Below are 22,651 nucleotides of genomic sequence, written 5' to 3'. Positions count from 1 at the left end.
AACCCTGTTTATAATTTAGATGAAGTGTCGCGTAATGGAACAAAAGACATGTCCCCTCAGAATTGTTGGACTATTTGAAATGAAAACCAGACATGACAATTGACTTATTTCCCCCATGGAGATTATGTGAACAACACAACAGTAGGCAGGTAGCCTGATTGCTCATTTGAATCCCTGAGCTGACTAGGGGGAAAATCTGTGGATGTGCCCTTGAGCAAGGCACTTAGCCCTAATTACTCCTGTAAGTTGCTCTGGAGAAGAGCATCTGCTAATACTTGTGTTTGGAAGTGACTTACAGGAGCAATGTTTCACCTAGTTAAACTTGTAGTGTATTTGAGCTTTAAAACGGCTTATGAAGTTTGTAATATCCACTTTGAAATACCAGACTGGATTTTCCCTTATGAAAAATGTATCAACCCCTACAAAAATGTCCATTAATTATAATCCACATAATAATTGATTAAGTTGTTTTTTTGTGTCTTACGACTCAACTACCATACACTCACGTGGTAGTCGGGACTAGAAATATCCAACTAACTGGTTGAATGAAGCACGTGTATAACTACAATCAGTTAGCAGGTATAACATTTCAGAGTTTCCTAGTTTCAACTGGCACGTGAACGTGGCATGAGCTACCGTACAGCGAGAGTTTGGACTTGTGTTTCGAGTCTTATTTAGTTTTACACAAATAATTGTACATTTTCAGTAATAAAACTGACAATGATTTATTTTTGATTAAAAGTACTGAAGATGGGAGTACAGTTGCTTCTTGCATTGTATGCATGTGCTTACTGTCACCCTGATATTGGCTACTAGGTAGCTACTTCCCCAGCCTTTGCCGGACAGAAGTGCTTGTCAAGCGGAGTGAAAGGCACTGTGTCCCGGTGATGTTGCCGTTCATGCCCTCCCCATTGAGTAGTAGCCTGTATGTATGTATCAAGGTGATATCTATATGGTTATCCATGTTAGTTATTTATTGTGTAGGCTGCTATCCTACTTGAAATAAATTGATGGGAGGTGAATCAATTACCATGTTAGCTACCGCTGGTGACACGACCGTGATACAATAGGAAGCATCTCAGGTCGGCAGGCACGTCAATACAACACTGGTTCACTGGTCGCTGGCTTATCGACTCGTCGTGCATCCCAATCAGCCACACAAAATGGTGTTGAGTGGCAACAAATTATCCGAATTAGCTGATTCGCTTTCCACACACCTACTCCTTTCCACACACCTACTCCTTTCCACACACCTACTCCTTTCCACACACCCAGTCACCCATACTCCAGTCTCCATGGGCTGCAGCGACCCATACTCCAGTCTCCATGGGCTGCAGCGACCCATACTCCAGTCTCCATGGGCTGCAGCGACCCATACTCCAGTCTCCATGGGCTGCAGCGACCCATACTCTAGTCTCCATGGGCTGCAGCGACCCATACTCCAGTCTCCATGGGCTGCAGCGACCCATACTCCAGTCTCCATGGGCTGCAGCGACCCATACTTGCATTCAGGGGCTGATTAACTACCGCCTCCTTATGAAGGCCCAGTGACAGAGCAGACAAACTAACCCATGGCAGCCCACTGTCCACTGACGTAGAACTGAGTGTTAAGGAAATCCATTCGATCATTGAAATGAACACCTCTAATAACGGTTGTTGAGGGCCAAGGGGTTTAACCCGTTACAATCGTGGGAATTGGCCTATATGGATAAGGCCAAATAGAAATGTTTCTAACATACGAAATATGAGAAGCATATGCATAACCATGATTACAATTTAAATGGGACATTTTGGAGATTATTGGGAAATTACTGGACCAAAATTGAGGACGCAACAGTTCACCTGACACGAGACTGAATACAAACATTACGCTGCACTTTTCGCAGCATTTGACAATTATGAAATCTGAAAATACTCTGGACATATTCAATAACATTATAAGAATATTCATGGCAAATGTGGGGTAGGTGCAACATGACAAAGAAATTACAAGGGAATGAGTGAGGCCTAATTGGTGTGCACAGGTAATTTCAATGCAATTTTATGACTCAAAGAACAGTCTTAATTTACTTCTTTTTTTTTCTCTCTCCTAGCTATGTATGTCCTTGAGGAACTGAAGCAAGCACACCTTTGTTTGTAACATAGGCCTGCACTGCTACCAATTACTGTTGTTGTTCACGCAATCTAAAAACCGTCCATTATAAATCACAATCTGGGTCAGGTGGGCATCATATGAAAGCGTTTAGGCTCATTCTGTTCAGAACAACCCAGGGTATAATGCCATGTTATCCTTGGAACTGCACATCAAACAAAGTGATCAGAAGCATTGATACTGTAAATTACATGAGTTTTATCATATTGAAATATGAATTGCACATTTGGACACACGGGTGTATGGTTTGCTTGTATGACATCAAAGCGGTATTTATTATAATGTTCAACGTCTGATATTTCAGAACACATCAAATGCTCTTAATTTACAGCATTCCTCTCGCTCAGACAACAAAATAAAAAATAAATATTAATAAAAAATGCCAATTAGCAGGAGGGATGGGAACATCTTCTATTTCGGCATTATACTAACAATTAGAACATGGTTCGAATCTTATACAACTCTGTATAGCAGAGACCCTAAGCTTTATCATACACTTAGTTTACAAAACATTAGGAACACCTGCTCTTTCCATGACATAGACTGTCCAGATCAAAGCTATGATCCCTTATTGGTGTCACCTGTTAAATCCACTTCAATCAGTGTTGATGAAGGAGAAATAATGATTTTTAAGCCTTGAGACAATTGAGGCACGGAATGTGTGTGTGTGCCATTCAAGAGGGTGAATGAGGGTATCAGGTAGCCTAGTGGTTAGAGCATTGGGCCAGTAACCAAAAGGTTGCTGGATCGAATCCACAAGCCGACAAGGTAGAAATATGTCGTCCTGCCCCTAAACAAGACAGTTAACCCACAGTTCCCCTGTTGGCTGTCATTGTAAATAAGAATTTGTTCTTAACTGACTTGCCTAGTTAAATAATGTTTTTTTTTTTTTATGGGTAAGTCTAAATATGTAAGTGCCTTTGAACAGGGTAAGGTAGTAGGTGTCAGGTGCACCAGTTTGAGTGTGTCAAGAACTGCAATGCTGCTGCAATGCTCAACAGTTTCCTGTGTGTACCAAGAATGGTCCTCCAGCCAACCTGACACAGCTGTGGGAAGCATTGGAGTCCACATGGGCCAGCATCCCTGTGGAATGAGTTTGACACCTTGTCGAGTCCATGCTCCAACGAATTGAGGCCGTTCTAAGGGAAAAAGGGGGTACAACTCAATATTAGGAAGGTGTTCCTAATGTTTTGTACACTCAGTGTATTTTTTTTAAATATTAATTTTACTATTAAGAACAGATTTAACATTCGTGGAATAAGTTTAGAGGGTGTAATACTATACAATACAATGTAATATTATTAATCTACAATTTCTGTTCTTAACCCTGGGCAAAATGGGCCTGGTGGGCAACATGAGCCTCGTAGGCTCACAGGGATATTGTGAGCCTACCACAATACTCCACCAATTATACAAATTTCAATTTAATACTTATTGCATTCCCCCAAAACATTTTTGGGAACATGAATGCACTGTAATTTAAAACTGCAAAGTCTTCTCTCTGCCTCATGGCAACATTTGTAGAATTGCAGGATATTAGCTTTAAAGCTACAACAACAAAACATTTCTCTGCCACATGACAAAATGTGTAGAATTTTTAGGAAATTAGCTTGAAAACTGCAAAATGTTCTCTACATTGCCAAGAGCCGGGATTTTAAAATGTTATTTTCAAGGGCCCGAGAGTTGCTTCATACTGCCATGCACTGCCGACGTCTTTGTATGCTATTTTTATCTCACTCGAGTTATGTTCTGATTATGGAGGGGGTCCCTAATGAATTTGCGACCACAAAAGGGATCCCCGGATCCAAAAAGTGTTGAGAACACCTGATGTATAGCATGTTACTGTACAGCCACTGTGTTCCAATTTAGGTGCTTATCAGTGACCAAATCTGCCATTTTCATACTGAGTGAGTGAATGGAAAGGACTACTGAATGGAATGGAATTAAATTGGAATGACCTCTGTGATAACAGCAGAATAAAGCAACGGAGATAGATATCAGTATCAGTCATTTCTGTGATTAAAGTTGCTTTGAAAAAAATCAGTGTTGAAAAAAATCTATTTCCACATGTTGAATTTTTCCCTCAAAATCCTGGCTACAGCACTTTGTATTATTTTGGGAGAGAGGTGCCTGTCATGTACCATTTTCTTCTGACAATCCAATCCAGCTCCAATCCATTTAAGTCAGGGGAAGAGGCTTACAGGAATCATATCAGATTGTAAGAATCCGTTTAATGAAGGTAAAGCTAGGGTGACAGGTAGCCTAGTGGGCCAGTAACTGAAAAGTTGCTAATTTGAATCCCTGAGTTGACTACTAACTTCAGAAGCCTTTTTAAACCTCAAATACACTACACGTTTGCAGGAAAGTTCTACTGCAACAGGGGGATAAAATGAAGATCCTAGGTTGGATAGTGATGAGATCTGCTCAGCTGACAAGGACAGGGCCAGAGAGCACAGGAGAAGTAGGCCATCAGATAAAACAAAGAGCAGACATTCAGCCTTTGTGATTTTTACTGTCCAATGTTTTTTCTTCCCAATAGGATCTGTTTTCTCTTCAGTGCTGCTCAATGCAGCTTTTTCTCCTGTTAACCCCAACATTTCTCTGGTCTCTCCCCACCTGCATTCTTCTCTCCTTCTTTTAAATGTGGCTCTCAACATTAAGGTTTTGGGTGGAGGAGATTGTGGGTATCCATCCACATTTTGATGAGGCCCCCTAATTTTCCTCCTTTTTCGACTTTGAATGTTTATGCCAATGGTCTCCCGGTTCCAGGATTCATAGCAGCAGCAATGAAACCCTTCAGCCGCGCACCACAACTTAGGAACCCTTTGGTTTGGCGCTGGTTCTCCATCCCTAAATGATAACAGCAGTGGAGGAGGCTCTGGTTACAGCAGGCCCCAGAGTAGCCCCTCCACTAGGCTGTGTTGATACAGGGACCACGGGTAGCTAGCTGGAGGCCAGACCTAGATTCAAACAGTATTCGTTTTCTTGCAAATACTTTCAGGGTTGATTGAGCCTACCTGGAGAGCCAGATGGGCAAAGTGTATTATTTTGGAACTATGCTGTTGGTTCCATTACGCCAGGCAAGCTCAATCAAGTGCAGCTAAAGTATTTGAAAGAAAACAAGTCCTATTTGAACCCAGGTGTGCTAGCTTCTCACCTCTCCAGCAGTATGTCCTCTGGCTGCCTGCTCTGTGTTGTAATCTCCTGCTGGAAGCCCCAGCACTCTCCGCACCTCACCCAGGCTTTTGTGAGCGCGGCACATCTCTCAAGCCAAATGTTCAGTTTATTAGAAACCTGGAGTCATCTCAGTCAGTCTCTTGGTGGGCAGCCTTATTGCTTGGTGGGCTTTAGTCGTCTGGTGGGCAGCTCGCTGTCCGAATCAATGCACCCCATTTCATTCAGAAACTAATTAGAGGCCTGGAACGGTCGCACACCATGGCATGACCTTTGATCTTGGAATGGTTGCACACATTGACATAAGCTTCTGTGACCTTTGGTGTGCAGGCTGTTTAATTTTTGGTCCACAGCAGTTTTCTATGTTGCAATGTGTAGCCTGCAACTGTATTGGTATTTGGTATTTATTAGGATCCCCATTAGCCGCTGCAAATGAAGTAGCTTCTATTCCTGGGATCCACATGAAATATGACATAATACATAGTACAGAACATTATTAGTCAAGGACTGAACTACATATAGTTCAAATGTCACACACAGCCTACATGTCAGTACATACACACAATATATAAGTCTAATACATAGTATATTGCAAATTAGAATACAAGATATATAAAATGACTGTGAGTCATTTGTCAAGACTAACATTATCCTCAGTGCTTCTGGAAAGCATGAAATGTGTAACTTATTTATCACAGATTTATCGGGACAATATTGTGTCATTGGAATGGTAGGTTGTATATATTGTAAATTATAAATGTAGCACACAAGGCACAGAGGCCCATGATAGCTTGACATTATCAACAAATGTATGGGGAGAATATTGTGTAATTGGAATGTCATCGGTCAGTGACTGTATAGCCATGTTTTATGTATTGTAAAATGATCAATCTAACACACCAGGCACATACAAGTCATGGATTTATGAAACATCTATCACTTCTATCACTTCCTCAACCAAACTACTGTAAGTAGGCTGACACCTCTGAGTACACAGTACATGATATGACAAACAACATTTATCCTTCATATGTCCTTGTCTCTCTTGTCCCAACAGGAGGTGTTTGACTGATTGTACCTCATCTAGACAGTTGGGTCCTTCATCTCTCTAATGTTTCTCCTTCATATGTCATTGTCTCTTTCAACAGGAAGTGTTTGACCGTCTGTACCTCATCTATACAGTAGGATACTCCATCTCTCTGGGATCACTTATGGTGGCTGTGGTCATCCTAGGTTATTTCCGGTGAGTGATCTACTTGTTGCCATTGGGAATATTCCTTTCTCAGTTAATATTTTATCTTCCACCAAATCCCACCTGGGCTTGAGGGCTTGGTGAATTAACGGTCCGAGTGGGACAGAGATTAGGGTTAGTGTCACAGTAATGATATTGGTACCTTCCATTAAAATCAGGACAACTGTGGTTTAATATTTGATGGGGTGCTGCTGAGCGTACATATTTAAACAATGCCGTTGGGAAATAGTAAAAGTACTGTGAATATGACACAACAAAGAGTAAGGAACAATGAAGAAATATATTGTCAAAGATGATTTTGATGGCAGTGAGTGACTTTCTTAATGGGAAAAACAGTCAATAGCACTGGTGGTGTCTTGCTACTGCCCTAGACTGTTTTTTTAAAACCTTTATTTAGCTAGGCAAGTCAGTTAAAAACAAATTCTTATTTACAATGACAGCCTAGGAACAGTGCATTAACTGCCTTGTTCAGGGTAGAACAACAGATTTTTACCTTGTTAGCACAGGGATTTGATCTTTCAACTTTTCAGTTACTGACCCAACACTCTAACCACTAGGCTATTTGCCACCCCAGGTAGCCTAGTGTTTTGTGTGGTGAAACAAAGAAACAAAATGTGCAAAATGTGTATGTAAACTCAGCAAAAAAAGAAACGTCCCTTTTTCAGGACCCTGTCTTTCAAAGATAATTCATAAAAATCCAAGTAACTTCACATATCTTAACGGTCGTTAAGACACTAACAGCTTACAGACGGTAGGAAATTAAGGTCACAGTTGTGAAAACTTAGGACACTGCTCTGAAAAACACCAAAAGAAAGATGCCCAGGGTCCCTGCTCATCTGTATGAACGTGCCTTAGGCGTGCTGCAAGGAGGCATGAGGACTGCAGATGTGGCCAGGGCAATAATTTGCAATGTCCGTACTGTGAGACGCCTAAGACAGCGCTACAGGGAGACAGGATGGACAGCTGATCGTCCTCGCAGTGGCAGACCACGTGTAACAACACCTGCACAGGATCGGTACATCTGAACATCACACCTGCGGGACAGGTACAGGATGGCAACAACAACTGCCTGAGTTACACCAGGAATGCACAATCCCTCCATCAGTGCTCAGACTGTCTGCAATAGGCTGAGAGAGGCTGGACTGAGGGCTTGTAGGTCTGTTGTAAGGCAGGTCCTCACCAGACATCACCGGCAACAACGTTGCCTATGGGCACAAACCCACCGTCGCTGGACCAGACAGTACAGGCAAAAAGTGTTCTTCACTGACGAGTCGCAGTTTTATCTCACCAGGGGTGATGGTCGGATTCGCATTTATCGTCGAAGGAATGAGCATTACACCAAGGCCTGTACTCTGGAGCGGGATCGATTTGGAGGTGGAGTGTGCGTCATGGTCTGGGGTGGTGTGTCACAGTGTCATCGGACTGAGCTTGTTGTCATTGCAGGCAATCTCAATGCTGTGCATTACAGGGAAGACATCCTCCTCCCTCATGTGGTACCCTTCTTGCAGGCTCATCCTGACATGACCCTCCAGCATGACAATGCCACCAGCCATACTGCTCGTTCTGTGCGTGATTTCCTGCAAGACAGGAATGTCAGTGTTCTGCCATGGCCAGCGAAGAGCCCGGATCTCAATCCCATTGAGCACGTCTGGGACCTGTTGGATTGGAGGGTGAGGGCTAGGGCCATTCCCCCCAGAAATGTCCGGGAACTGCAAGTGCCTTGGTGGAAGAGTGGGGTAAAATCTCATAGCAAGAACTGGCAAATCTGGTGCAGTCCATGAGGAGGAGATGCACTGCAGTACCTAATGCAGCATATTTACACATGTTAAGTTTGCTGAAAATAAACTCAGTTGACGGTGAGAGGTAATGTTTTACCTTTGCCTTTTCCATGAGCGTTTGACTTTCAAAAGGATTAGAGATAGCTGCCTTTGAGGTTGTTGCCTTGGGGCCAGTGTGTGATTGTGGTACGTGCCTCATCGTGCTGACATTTATATTCTTAGTTATTTTCATACTTATTGATCTCAGGCCATAGAGATCTATAGGAGAGCTGTGGTTAGTGTTTGCTGTTATTCTGTCTACTTAGTGGGATGTTTATATGAAGATATCGTTAATATATTGGTGTGCAGGTTCAGCCTCAACAAAATACTGTCATCTACAGGCTGAAACCTTTAAGGCGGGCTGAAAGGACAAATTTATTCTGACAGTCAATTTTATATGTAGTGAATTGACTGGTTGGATTTTATAGAGAGAGTTACTTTGTTCTTATCATTGCCTTAGAACAACGTATGACTCATATTCAACAGCATAAATGCTAATCCTTGAATTCATTTGATATTTTACAGTGAATCAGGTCCAGGAATTGGTGTAAAGTCGTGTTTACAAACATTCCGCTCAACTTGACTTATTTTAATAAGGCGTCTCAGGGGTCCGTGGATGTCTGGGCTGAGGATCCAGCAGCATGTTCAGGAGCACTCCAGCCACGGCTCCCTCTTCCATTTAACGTCAGGCTTTTAAAACCCTTGGACACGAGAGAGACAGGTTCATAAACGTTTTCTGGGGAGAGACCAAGTGATATATACTGCACATTAGCAGTAGTGTTCCTCCTCTTCACCCAATGCACTGGGGGACTGTTCACCTCACAGGAGACTGGTGGCACCTGAATTGGGGGGCACGGGCTCGTGGTAATGGCTGGAGCGGAATCAGTGGAATGGTATCAAACACATGGGTTCCATGTGTTCACTCCGTTCCAGCCATTATTATGAGCCGTCCTCCCCTCAGCAGCCTCCACAGGTTCACATACAATATGATTTTCCCTCACAACTTCATAAATCAATATTCCCCAAAGCAGAGCTTTTTCTAATAACCAGGTTACCTATTGGTTTGACTACAGAGGTTATTCACAAGCAAATAGTGAGTGAATAATGATTCATGACTTTTCTGCTGTCACTTATTATATAGCTCCCTCTGATTTAAAGATGTTGACAAGGGATATTTTGAGTGTAATGTGACAGATGCACTTGCTTGTCTGGGAGGAAATGCACATGCTCTTTGATCTGCTCAATACATCAGGGCTTGACATGAACGTTTTTAGCCACCTGTCCTTCAGACAAGTAGAACTGATCTTTTACTTGTCCGAAAGCTTAAGTCACTTGTATGGTCGTCACACCATGGGCCAAAAAGGTGACTGAACATTGTGTTTTTGATGCAAGAAGTCATTATGATCACTGGTGTTGACAATGGAACGCTGCTGGTCTCTGAACCCATGTATTGTATCTCCTGCCATTGTGGCCTTGAGCAAGGCACTTAACCCCCCACAAAGTATAATACTGCACTGATAGGCTACTGTATAAAATACATGTGGTCCGTCAACCGTCCATCTGGAGAGCAACTGGCTGTGAAGAATCTTCACCCAACCCTGCTCAAACACACCAGTCATCTTAGTCATCTTATCAAGGTTCTGTTGAGCAGCTGATTTTTTATAATGTGGGGTTTTCGAGCAGGGCTGGAGCAAATGCCTGCACGCACAGTAGCTCTTCTGAAATCTCCAGGAGGATGTTGGCCACCCTGCAACATTACAATTACCACCAAATACTTTTTATGTCTTTATAAAATAATTCCCTCACTCAATGAACCAGGGACCAAATGGCTAAGGTGGGCGAGGTTCATTCAATATTTGTGCTTTTCAATCCCCTAAATCTCTAGAATGTGTTATAGTCTGCGAGGAATTCAGCTGGCTCTAATTATGATGAGTACTCTTCTGAAGAGTGTGAAAACACACACCCACATTCACACACACATACTGTTCACACACACACTCACTGTGAAAAACCTTCACCCATCCACACACTTACCACCTTGATAACATTTCAACATGGGTTCCTAGTGTAGTAATGGCTTAGTGGCAACACATTCTCTGATGTTTTGCACAAGGATTTATGTATTTTTTTCAATGATTGTCTTTGGTTTGAAGAAGCCAACAGTATAACTTACAATTACCCCAACATGATGATTGCATATCTCGGTGCAGATTATATCATCATTTATATGATCTTTTTCTCCTCTCCTCTCTTCTCTTCCAGGCGGTTGCATTGTACCAGGAACTACATCCACATGCACCTGTTTGTGTCCTTCATGCTCCGAGGCATCAGCATCTTCGTAAAGGACGTGGTGCTGTACTCAGGCTCTGCCCTAGAAGATATGGAGAGAGTCAGTGTGGAAGATCTCAAGTCCATCACTGAGGCTCCTCCAGCTGACAAAACCCAGTTTGTAAGTACCTAATCTTTTCTCCCCAGACTATAGGAAGTTTGGTGCGCGAGAATAGTAGGTAGCAGGCTAATGTAGTTAAGTCACTGACCAAACGCAACTGTGAATTATTTCCATAGAAAACAAATTCTGGAATACTTGCTGTTTACAAATTCTATAACTTTGTTATTTTGAAAGGTCCATTGTAAATTGGTTGGATGGTTGTAAAAGGCCTTCCTCTGAGGATATAGTGATCAGTGTAATCCAGGGACTATTGGATATGACTTACTAAAGTCCTTCCAGCCACCAGTCATCAGTCTTTTCATTATAATTGTTATTTTTTCATTACTGTCTGTCGCAGCATTTCTAAATTAGAAAAAAAGTCAATGCTACTGGGAAAGACTTGCCTAATGATTATAAAACAGGGAGAGCGAGAGAGAAAGAGAGAGAGAGAGAGAGAGGCTAAGTCTCTCTTGGCTCATGTGTATCATCCCTAGCTGGAGTGAGCATGCAAGGCTGAAGGAATCAGCTATGGACTTCAAAGTACTCTGGTAGAATAGACAGGCATAGAGGATGGCTTCTCTCGGGGCACACACAGGCTGAACCTCCAGGGATTCCCTGTTGTTTACAGTTGATCAGCATCTACAGATTGGAACAGTATTCATTAGGATTAGAATACATCTTTAATTGTACAAACCATGATTGGAACCTAGAGGTTAAGGTTTCATCCTGGACAGGCTTGAATGTTGGTTTACTCGCCACAAAGGGATTTCACATTTATCAATGTACACACTACCCTTAGAGTTTCTGTATGTCGCACCAACCCAGCAGTAGAACTATATAACAGTGCGAAGCAAGAGAGGATTATAAGGATTCCAAATGGCTTCAGGTCACTATAAGAAGATCCAAGGCATTCTGAATTGATTCTGCGATTGACAGGTTGTGACCTTGAGACTATAGTGCCTCGATCACAACGACAGCGTCATTGCATTTTGGTTCACCAGAACTACGTTCACTTCCAATGGAACGCTGTGTTTGCCTTGCAGCATGTCGTTGCAGAGGCCGTTGCAGTGCGTTCTGTGTGGTGCATATGTTGGATTCATTCGAACGTATGCGTCAAAATGTATGCTTAGACGGCTCTACAGAAATGGTAACAGAAGGTGAATGTTAAACTTCTGTTTCACACATATCCAGATGCTGCTGCGTACCATTTTGCGCAATGATGCTGTAGGTGTGATCAAGGTGCAAGGTTCTATCTGCCCAAAGCATCGTTCTGAGATATTGAGCATAAAAGTTTTCACATGCCAGATCTCAGAACTGTTTTGTAGTGAATTCTTATTTTGTTAACCATTAAGGTCCTCAGCTTAAAGGTACCTAAAGTGCAGAGTATCAAAATCTGTTTCTTTAGGGGGGTGCAATCGCAGATATAACCTTATGGCTCTGAAATGTCAATCTGGGTTCAGTCTGACACTTCTGAATTAGACATGTTCGGTTTTTAAGAAGACTGTAGCTATTTGAATAGCATAAATTATAGAATAACACTATTGTATCAGGATAGGGTCAGAACACATCATCAAATACATTAAGACATGTATTATGATCCTCAGATGAGTTACTGTCATCACTGAACAACGATGTGATATCATTTACTGTAAGATTTCTGACAGTGTTGTTTTTTTTGCTTGCGTGCCTTTATTGCTGGCTAGACTAGCCTAGATCATACTTAGAGGGAGATGGCAGAGACATGCGTTCTGATTCGTTTTGTATATGTTCAGGCATGTGATTGGATTGCAGATAGAACCTTATATCACAAAGTTCAAATTGGTTCATGCAGATAGAATTGTTTTTTTGTTTTGTTTTTACTTTAAAATGTACTTTTTCAAAATGTTTACTTCACAGAGATATGAAAAACCATCTAAAGATCAGATAGAACCTTATATTGCCTAGGTCTCAAGGTGTTGGAAGTCATTAGTCATTCATCTACAAGTGCTTGTGACCATGAAATAGGCTGCTGTATTTAAGGATGCTTAGTAAGCTCAGTATATTTGATATATTTGTCTGTTGTGTTTCATTTAGATTGGCTGTAAGGTGGCAGTGACCCTGTTCCTATATTTCCTGGCTACCAACTACTATTGGATCCTAGTAGAGGGTCTGTACCTCCACAGCCTCATCTTCATGACCTTCTTCTCAGACAGGAAGTACCTCTGGGGATTCACTCTAATTGGATGGGGTGAGTGTTCCCAGAATTCTTTGGAGTTTTTACTGCAGATTCACTGCTACGAAGTCAAAAAATAAGCTAAACAAACTATCCCAGACAGATGTATTAATCAATCAATTTCAAAAGCCATTCCAATGGTGTCATGTTTCGAGGAAGGTTTAGAAGAAAGCTGATAATATTGTTGATTCCACAATTGTCTACAATTCATTGGTTTCACACATACTGTGTGAGTTCTACTATAATCAGAACTCAAGAAGAGTTCAGAAAACTTGGCTGTACGGCTCCTGCATTGTACACACTGTGCGTATCTGTTATGTAAGCACAGCGCATACAATGTGGATGCCGTGTCACCCAATTGCCTCACTGCAAGAATCCGAAAAACTACATTATATTAGCAGTATATTACAAGGGTAATTTTGACTTGAATCCACAACGATAATTGAAAAAAAATGACTGTATTTTGTTTCTGAATCATTGTTTGTGTGATTGCAAATAATTATGCTCTGTTCTGCAGGGGTCTAGGCTGTTTAGTTGTTTTGAGATCTTTTTTATGTTTGTTGTTGTTGATTTACAGGGGTCCCAGCTATGTTTGTGACAGTGTGGGCGAGTGTGAGAGCCACCTTGGCAGACACAGAGTAAGTACTGCACTAAAATCCCAATTCGTCATTGATGATGTCAGCTCTAAACACATAGTACTGTACATTTGCCAGAATCTTTCATGGGAATGTGAAACAGGACCTTAGAACATGTTCCAGAATCCTCTTAGATTCTTAGAACATTTAAGGGTGTGAGTGTACATCCTCAATTTCATAGAAACACGCAATGCAGTATTTACACAGTAGTACCTCTCACAGATAGATTCTGACAGTTTTCAGGATAGGAAATGTGTGTACGGAGGCAGTAGTTTGTGTACAAGGACCATGTGTAAACATAGCCATGGCTGGTTGGATTGAATTCCAGCCTTGGACTCGGAGCCTAGGAACAGACTGTAAGCACTGCCAACTTCCCCATGTGTTGTTGCTACACTAGGATAAACCGAAACAGATCAGATCCTGAAAGCGATTAGTTAAACAATTATACCTACCTGTATTAGTTTTTCATAAATGCCCTGTTTATCACTTGCAGGTGCTGGGACCTAAGTGCCGGCAATCTGAAGTGGATCGTACAAGTTCCCATTCTAACAGCAATAGTGGTAAGTAAACATGTCAATTGAAAATCTTAATTGGCGTAATGGCATTTAACGTTTTCGATTGACACGTTTACTTACCACAATTACTTACCACTATGACCACCATTTGCTTTTTGAGAGATTTGGCCTTGGTGTTCTACATTGTGTCATTTTCTGTTTTCAAAGGTGAATTTTATGCTGTTCCTGAATATAATACGAGTTCTGGCCACTAAACTTCGGGAGACAAATGCTGGCAGATGTGACACAAGACAGCAGTACAGGTAAGAAGCATTACTCCGACTGACTGCTCCTCCTTCCCTGACTGCTTTATCATGACATTTGTATTCTGTTTTATCTCCAGCATGCTGATAGAAATATTGACTCTTTATCACACCAAAATATGCCACCAATAATGTCAGTGATACATAGTATGTATGAAAATGCATAATGCAGTGAATGACCACGATAATATCAAACTTAATCTCCTCATTACAATAAATGTCACGCACAGTAAATCTAAAAATAAATGTTAAAAGTATAATAATAATGATCACATTGAAATCTGTACAGAACTGTAGAAATCTGTACAGAACTGTAGAAATCTGTACAGAACTGTAGAAAACTGTCAAGGTGCAGTAGATGATCTTTGTAGCTGGCAAAAAAATAATAATGAACAATGGGGCAAAATGCCAATAAATACACAGAGTGTACAAAACATGACAATGTATGTATTTCCATGACATAGACTGACCAGGTGAAAGATATGATCCCTTATTGATGTCACCTATTAAATCCACTTCAATCAGTGTAGATGAATGGGGGGAGACAGGTTACAGAAGGGTGTTTAAGCCTTTAGACAAGACATGGATTGTGTCTGTGTACCATTAAGAGGGTGAATTGGCAAGAAAATATATTTAAGTGCCTTTGAAAGTGGTATGGTAGTAGGTGCAAGGCGCACCAGTTTGAATGTGTTAAAAACTACAACGCTGCTGGGTTTTCAAAGCTTAACAGTTTCCTGTGTGTATCAAGAATGGTCCACCACCCAAAGGACATCCAGCCAACTTGACACAACTCTGGGAAGCATTGGAGTCAAAATGGGCCAGCATCCCTGTGGAACGCTTTTGACACCTTGTAGAGTCCATGCCCTGACACATTGAGGCTGTTATGAGGGCAAAAGGAGGTACAACTCAATATTAGGAAGGTGTTCTGTTTTGTACGCTCAGTGTAGATTGTAAGAAAAAATAATCTTATGAACATTTGCTTGTATTTATTCAGGAAACTGTTGAAGTCTACATTGGTCCTGATGCCACTGTTTGGTGTCCACTACATAGTGTTCATGGCGATGCCATATACTGAAGTGACTGAAGTCCCATGGCAGATACAGATGCACTATGAGATGCTATTCAATTCATTCCAGGTACCGACTTATGTTGTACAGCATGGATGGATGGATGGATGAATGAATGAACAAACTAATGAATGAATGCACAAACAAACAAAATAATGAATTAATATACTACTGCATATGGGTTTAGTCACAGGCAGCCAGCAATGGATTCCATACGATGGGCTACTACAGTACTTTAAAAAGATCCACTAAGGGGCACTGCATCTGTTCTAGTGGTGTGCTACACATAATTAGCTTTTGAGTTGTGATTAAACTGTGATGAGTTAAGATTTGGAGAGAGCACAGCTCAGTGTTTTCAGAGTAAGCAGCTGGTATCAATGACGTGAAGAAGTCACTTTAGATTGCATGGCATTCTTCCAGAGTGCTCTGGATAGATGCACAGGTCAACCTGTGAACTTTGAGGCTTAAGCAAAAATGTAATAATGTTTTTTTTTATCCTTTTCAGGGATTCTTTGTTGCAATTATATATTGTTTCTGCAATGGGGAGGTAAGGACTACTTTGAACAACTTTGTTAATATATTTCTTTGAAAATGTCTGCAATGACTCATAATAGTATTTTATTTAAGACAAAATATGTAATCCTGAAAGATAATATGATGTTCAAGATGAATTGCAGTCACAGCATGCACAGACCTGAGACGCAATTATTGTATGTCACAGTAGATTAGATCTATTTAGTGACAATCTCATTTCTTTCCATCTTTAGGTCCAAGCGGAAATTAAGAAATCGTGGAGCAGGAGGACACTAGCGCTGGACTTTAAACGTAAAGCCCGTAGTGGCAGTAACACATATAGTTATGGACCTATGGTGTCTCACACCAGTGTAACCAATGTCACTGCCCGGGGGCCCCTGGCACTGCACCTCACCACACGCCTTGGGGGCCCCGTCACCGTGAACGGGCACCGGAATCTCCCGGGGTACGTGAAGAATGGTTCCATCTCCGAGCACTCCATCCCTTCCTCAGGACAGGAGTTACATGTTCCCGAGGAGGAGCAGCCATCCAGTAACGTGCCACCGCATTCTGTTGAGGAGGAGAAACCCTCGCCTGTAGTGGAGGAGGAGCGGGAGACCGTCATGTGACAATCATGTGACCTCTTGCGAGAGACCTTCAGGCAGCCTATAGCGCCTCCACTGTGAGGACGATCTCTGTCGGAATGAGTCATGGGAAAGATCTCAATTACATACTCCTTGTGTCCTCTCTCCTCGTCTCCAGAGGGACCTCTGGCTTTCTCATCCAATGAGTTTTGAAAAGGAGAAGAGGAGAGAGGGCGCAATTGAGAGCGTCCCATGAAACATAGCACCACATAGACCAGTCAAGCTTCTCAGTTGATTTTATTTTGCAGCAAGTACTTTATAATGGAAGAATACCAACCATGGTCTGTGGATGAACAGTAGGCTAATGTGTCTGACTGAAACAGACAGCATTGATTGTCTACAGGTCCTGTGGCTGAAGGTATCAACCGTATACTATAGGTCCTCATTCTGGCAGGAGCATGTTAGCTTATGTTAGTGTAGCAGATGGCTAAGTTAGCATACAGCTCACTAGCTCACATCTGCTACATTAGGCACTCCTAGTGATATGAGAATATGCCTGGCTGCAGTTGATTCTGCCTGCGTAGTTGGGGAGATCTCACTACGTTTCAATTTGTTTGAAAATGTGGATGTACATTGAGATGACCCAACCCACTTTGATGTAGCTAAAAGGGAATAAAACTCAGGTCCTCTAAACCCTCCATTCTAGTGCATCAGTTGGAGCTAGTCTGTAGTTTCAGAGGTGTGCTGGCTTCTAGAGTTGATTTATATGGAGAAAGGCCCAATGGATTACTTTTCCCCATGAGTATCAACTTTTTGTACAGTTTGTATTTTTGCTATTTAAAAGAGACTATCCTAATATTCAATGGCTAATGAAGGTTATGCTTTTTCCATGATGTGTTGATGATTACATTCTTCAATAATAATATTATATTTCACAATATATAATGCCACAAAAGTAACCAAAACTTGGAGCCCATTGGAGTCAAAACGTGATTTTCCTGTGTTTTATATATATTTCCACACTCTGAGGTTTGAATAATACTGTAAAATTGTGAAAATTATGATTATGCCCTTTTAATGTAAGAGCCGTTTGAAAAGACCACCTGAAATTTCTGCCTGTTTTGGTTGGATGGAATTTTGGCCTGCCTGGCAATATCACCAGGGGGTAAATTAGTTAATAGACCAATAAGAAAGAGAGTTCCAAACCTCTCTGCAAATAATAGCTCGTTTTCAGTTTTCCTCTCCCAACTCAGACTACTCCCAGATAGTCCTAGCAAAATTCTTGCTTGAGAAATTACTCTTTGCTAAGAAGGAATTTTGGTTTATTTTTTACCATTTTAATTGAAAACAATCACAGTAAGGTACTTAATTGTTACCCGGAAATGATTTGTTATTGAGATACAAACGGCTGCATTGGACCTTAAGTTTTGGGAGAAATGGAGTGGTAGAGTCAGCTCAAAGAGGACAAAAAATGGCTATTATTATAATGGAATTGTAGAAAAATACTTTATTAACGTTTTAAAGGGAGGCACCCTCTCCAAAACTCAGGGTGCAGAAAACAGTAAAAAAATAAATACGGAATGTTAATTAGATGAGGAACTCCTAGGGATTCTCAAATTCCACAGGAGAATTCCCAGGGAGACTTATGAAGAGACGGACAGTATGAAGGAACACCAGAACTGAATAGTACACAACTGTTATGTTTTATATAGTCCAGTGTTTTGCTGCTCTTTTTGTATATACAGTATGTATGCATTTGCAAAGAAGTCACAATGTTTACAATGATAATAAAATCCATTCTAGCTGTGAGCTAAAATAGCATCAAAGGTCATGTAAATGTATTAGAACTATAATTTGATATTTGTACAGACTGTTGAAAATGTTAAGGGATGTTGAAAATGTAGAATGATTTATATTGTATTTAGTGGTAAAAACATAGAAACTGGATATATACTATAGGTGAGGGACAACATACTGTATGAGGATTCAGGACCATATAGTCAAGATTTCAGTAGAATGCCTATCAGAGGACATAACATTAGACAGCTATTTACACTATACTCACATGTAATTCTGCGAATATGGCAGTTTAGGTTGATGGGAGTCAAGAACTCAATTGCACTCCGCTACTGTATATCCACATGTATACACTTTGACCCTACAGTTCCCTCCCCCACTACTCTATATCCACATTTATAAAGTGGGAGGTTTGAGCCCTGAATTCTGATTGGCTGAAGGCCATGGTATATCAGGCCATATACCAAGAGGTATGAGAAAACATTTAGTTTTACTGATCTAATTACGTTGGTAACCAGTTTATAATGGCATTACGTCTCCTCTGGGGTTTGTGATATATGGCTAAAATACCACGGCTTAAGGGCTGTGTCCAGGCACTCCGCGTTGCGTCGTGCATAAGAACAGCCCTTAGTCGTGGTATATTACATTGGCCATATACCACACATCCCCAGGCCTTATTCCTGAAGTATATACTTTGCGAAAATATTTCTAGTTACACTTTACATTTCAGTTCCATCACACTGCAGTTTGCTTCCAAGACAATGTTCATGGTGTGTAGTGAAGGGATAAAGTGATTTGTTTGTTAGTTTGTCACAGAAGCAGAATGTGTGTCTTTTAGAGTGTCAAGTAGCCTGGTCCTATACAGTACAGTATGTGCTGTAGCCAACTCTTCTAGCATTGTCATGCCTTAGTGTATGTACTGTATGTTTGGCATGAAAATTAATGAACACATAGAACACAGAGAGGAGTTGGCTAAAGCACAAACAGACTCATTCACCAGGCTATGTGTAAAGATGTCAAGGTCCCAACATGCAATGTCTGTTTCATTCCAATCCGTCCCAATAGGTTATGTATATATTTTCAACCCTGTCCATCCCAATGTCTGTTTCATTCCAATCCGTCCCAATAGTTCATATATATTTTCAACCCTGTCCATCCCAATTTCTGTTTCATTCCAATCCGTCCCAATTGGTTATATATATATTTTCAACCCTGTCTATCCCAATGTCTGTTTCATTCCAATCCGTCCCAATAGGTTATATATATATTTTCAACCCTGTCCATCCCAATGTCTGTTTCATTCCAATCCGTCCCAATAGTTCATATATATTTTCAACCCTGTCCATCCCAATGTCTGTTTCATTCCAATCCGTCCCAATAGGTTATATATATATTTTCAACCCTGTCCATCCCAATGTCTGTTTCATTCCAATCCGTCCCAATAGTTCATATATATTTTCAACCCTGTCCATCCCAATGTCTGTTTCATTCCAATCCGTCCCAATAGGTTATATATATATTTTCAACCCTGTCCATCCCAATGTCTGTTTCATTCCAATCCGTCCCAATAGTTCATATATATTTTCAACCCTGTCCATCCCAATGTCTGTTTCATTCCAATCCGTCCCAATAGGTTATATATATATTTTCAACCCTGTCCATCCCAATGTCTGTTTCATTCCAATCCGTCCCAATAGGTTATATATATATTTTCAACACTGTCCATCCCAATGTCTGTTTCATTCCAATCCGTCCCAATAGTTCATATATATTTTCAACCCTGTCCATCCCAATGTCTGTTTCATTCCAATCCGTCCCAATAGGTTATATATATATTTTCAACCCTGTCCATCCCAATGTCTGTTTCATTCCAATCCGTCCCAATAGGTTATATATATATTTTCAACCCTGTCCATCCCAATGTCTGTTTCATTCCAATCCGTCCCAATAGGTTATATATATATTTTCAACCCTGTCCATCCCAATGTCTGTTTCATTCCAATCCGTCCCAATAGGTTATATATATATTTTCAACACTGTCCATCCCAATGTCTGTTTCATTCCAATCCGTCCCAATAGGTTATATATATATTTTCAACCCTGTCCATCCCAATGTCCGTTTCATTTCTGATCTCGGTGTGGCTTGCTATTCCTATTTATTGTCATGATCTTATATGGTTAGGGCACATGAAGAGTAGAGCTAAATATAAAGGTGGAGATCATTTTCTGCCTCACAAAGATCTGTTGCGTGATATAAGTGTGATGTAAGGATACCATTAGAGAAAGTGTTACCTAAAGATGCCATCTAAGCCAACAAGAAAATGAAAAATACAGTAGAATATCCCCATTTTCTTATACAGTGGTTATCTTAAACCAACCTACAGCCAACAAACATTCCACTGGCAAGTAGATACGTTTGGGAGTATTATTAGTATTATGTTTTGTAGGTCTGAACTTTAACTGTCCATGTTTGGTTCGGAGGGGGCAATGCTAGAGCCAGTGTTGATTAGGAAAACATGTTTTATTTTTATATATTTGAGCACTTTAATACCCTATTATATTTCCTATTGTTGGAGCTAGGAACACAAGCATTTCATTACATCCGCAATAACGTCTGCTAAATATGTGTATGTGACCAATAACATTTCTTTTGATTTGATTTATTGATTGTATCATGTAAATGTATTGTTTTTTAAATTCAGTATGTAAACAGGCCAATACTTAACAGAGCTAATATTGTACTCGTTTTTTTGAAAGTTACCTCTCATGGAAGTAAAAATTACATGATATTTTCATTGTTTTATTATTTATCTTATATTGAAAATGTGTCTGTCCTCAAAGAGATAGGAGTTGTTATTTTTCATGAATAGTCTTTATGCCATGTGTAGAGAGGGTGTGACTGTTTGTGTTTGAAATAGGACACATCATACCTGGTTGATTTCACTCAAAGTCGGTTGATTGAAGTCAATGTTGTAAACGTGAGTTTAAAATAAAATAAAATTCCAATCTAATGTTCATCATTGTATTGTGAATAAGACATTAAAATATATAATTGTACTGTAACTGAAGTGTTCATTGAATTTGAAACATGACTGCAATCCTATAGTAATTCTTTTCTTGTTCGAACAAGAACTTACATACAGGTTGAAGAAATTAATGTACTTTTATTCTCATTATATACAATATTATACGCATTCCATATTTACAAAAAGTATAAAAAAATCGACGAGTAAAAAAATAAATGTGTGTTTCCGGCCCAGTGTTCACTTTTTCACAGCAGGTTTTTTGGCTCCCCCCTTTGCACCTCCTTTTGCACCTCCTCCTTTATCACCTCCTCCTTTCTCTATCTTCTTCCCTTTTACTTCACTTGCTTCTCCTTTCTTCCCTCCTTCCTTTTCACCTTTTTCTCCTTTTTTCTTAGTTGATCCCTCCTTTTCATCATCCTTTTCCTCCTTGGCACCCTTGCCCTCTTTCTTTCCCTTGGTCTTCTTTTCCACCTTGTCATCGTCTACTTTTCCTGAGACTGTTGTTACTGCTTCTTTTTTCTCCACAACTACAGCTGGAAGGATAAAAAGCACAAGAGGGAACAATCACTTGGAGGCCGCAACAACAGCATTTGTTATCATCAAGACCTCTGACAGCAATAATATCTGGTAAGTGGAAAGGAAAATATATAATCCCGGCAAAGAGAACCCTACCTTCAGTGGGTCACAGTATTCTAATGAATGCGCATCTGTCTTTCTCCATTCTAATGAACACGGCCTATATATTCTACTAATGAGGATTCATACGTTTACTGGGCTGGCTGGGAAACAAATTATGGGTATTTGAAATAGAAAAATATTTGATTAACTACGTTTGAATCTACCAGAAGGCCATAAAGTACTGTAGGCAATCTGCACTCCAGAGGATTTCATAATCCTGGTAACTGATCACGACAAACATAACAATCTAAATGGCCTCTGTACTACACAACATCCAAATAACTATGTTTGTTCTATGCTATGAGTTTCGTTTGCTCCACCTCCGAGAACCAATCTAAATGTAAGGTGAACCCAGGTCAAGGTAGGAACGAGCTTCCCGCTGATGCTAGGACAGCAGAGTTCCTGTCCATCTTCTGAAAATGTTTGAAACCCTAACTCTTTAAAAAGTATCTTAAATACCCCCCCCCCTTCCCCCAAAATACCTCCCCCCAAAAAACTA

General features: G+C 40.6%; 1 protein-coding gene across 1 annotated transcript in view; it reads left to right on the top strand.

Moving 5' to 3' along the window:
- LOC109874725 (parathyroid hormone/parathyroid hormone-related peptide receptor-like) overlaps nt 1-21,511 on the top strand; it is a 66,010-nt gene extending 44,499 nt beyond the window's left edge. Inside the window, exons 5-13 of the mRNA XM_020466744.2 lie at nt 6,475-6,569; nt 10,658-10,844; nt 12,897-13,050; nt 13,613-13,673; nt 14,164-14,230; nt 14,393-14,487; nt 15,482-15,623; nt 16,060-16,101; nt 16,322-21,511. Of these exons, the coding sequence (XP_020322333.2) occupies nt 6,475-6,569; nt 10,658-10,844; nt 12,897-13,050; nt 13,613-13,673; nt 14,164-14,230; nt 14,393-14,487; nt 15,482-15,623; nt 16,060-16,101; nt 16,322-16,696 (1,218 nt within the window). The 3' untranslated portion in view covers nt 16,697-21,511. The remainder of the gene's footprint in view (nt 1-6,474; nt 6,570-10,657; nt 10,845-12,896; nt 13,051-13,612; nt 13,674-14,163; nt 14,231-14,392; nt 14,488-15,481; nt 15,624-16,059; nt 16,102-16,321) is intronic.
- The last annotated feature ends 1,140 nt before the right edge of the window (nt 21,512-22,651 follow it).

This window comes from Oncorhynchus kisutch, linkage group LG30 (genome assembly GCF_002021735.2).
Source record: "Oncorhynchus kisutch isolate 150728-3 linkage group LG30, Okis_V2, whole genome shotgun sequence".
NCBI lineage: Eukaryota > Metazoa > Chordata > Actinopteri > Salmoniformes > Salmonidae > Oncorhynchus > Oncorhynchus kisutch.
This window is presented reverse-complemented; position numbering and strand designations above follow the sequence as displayed.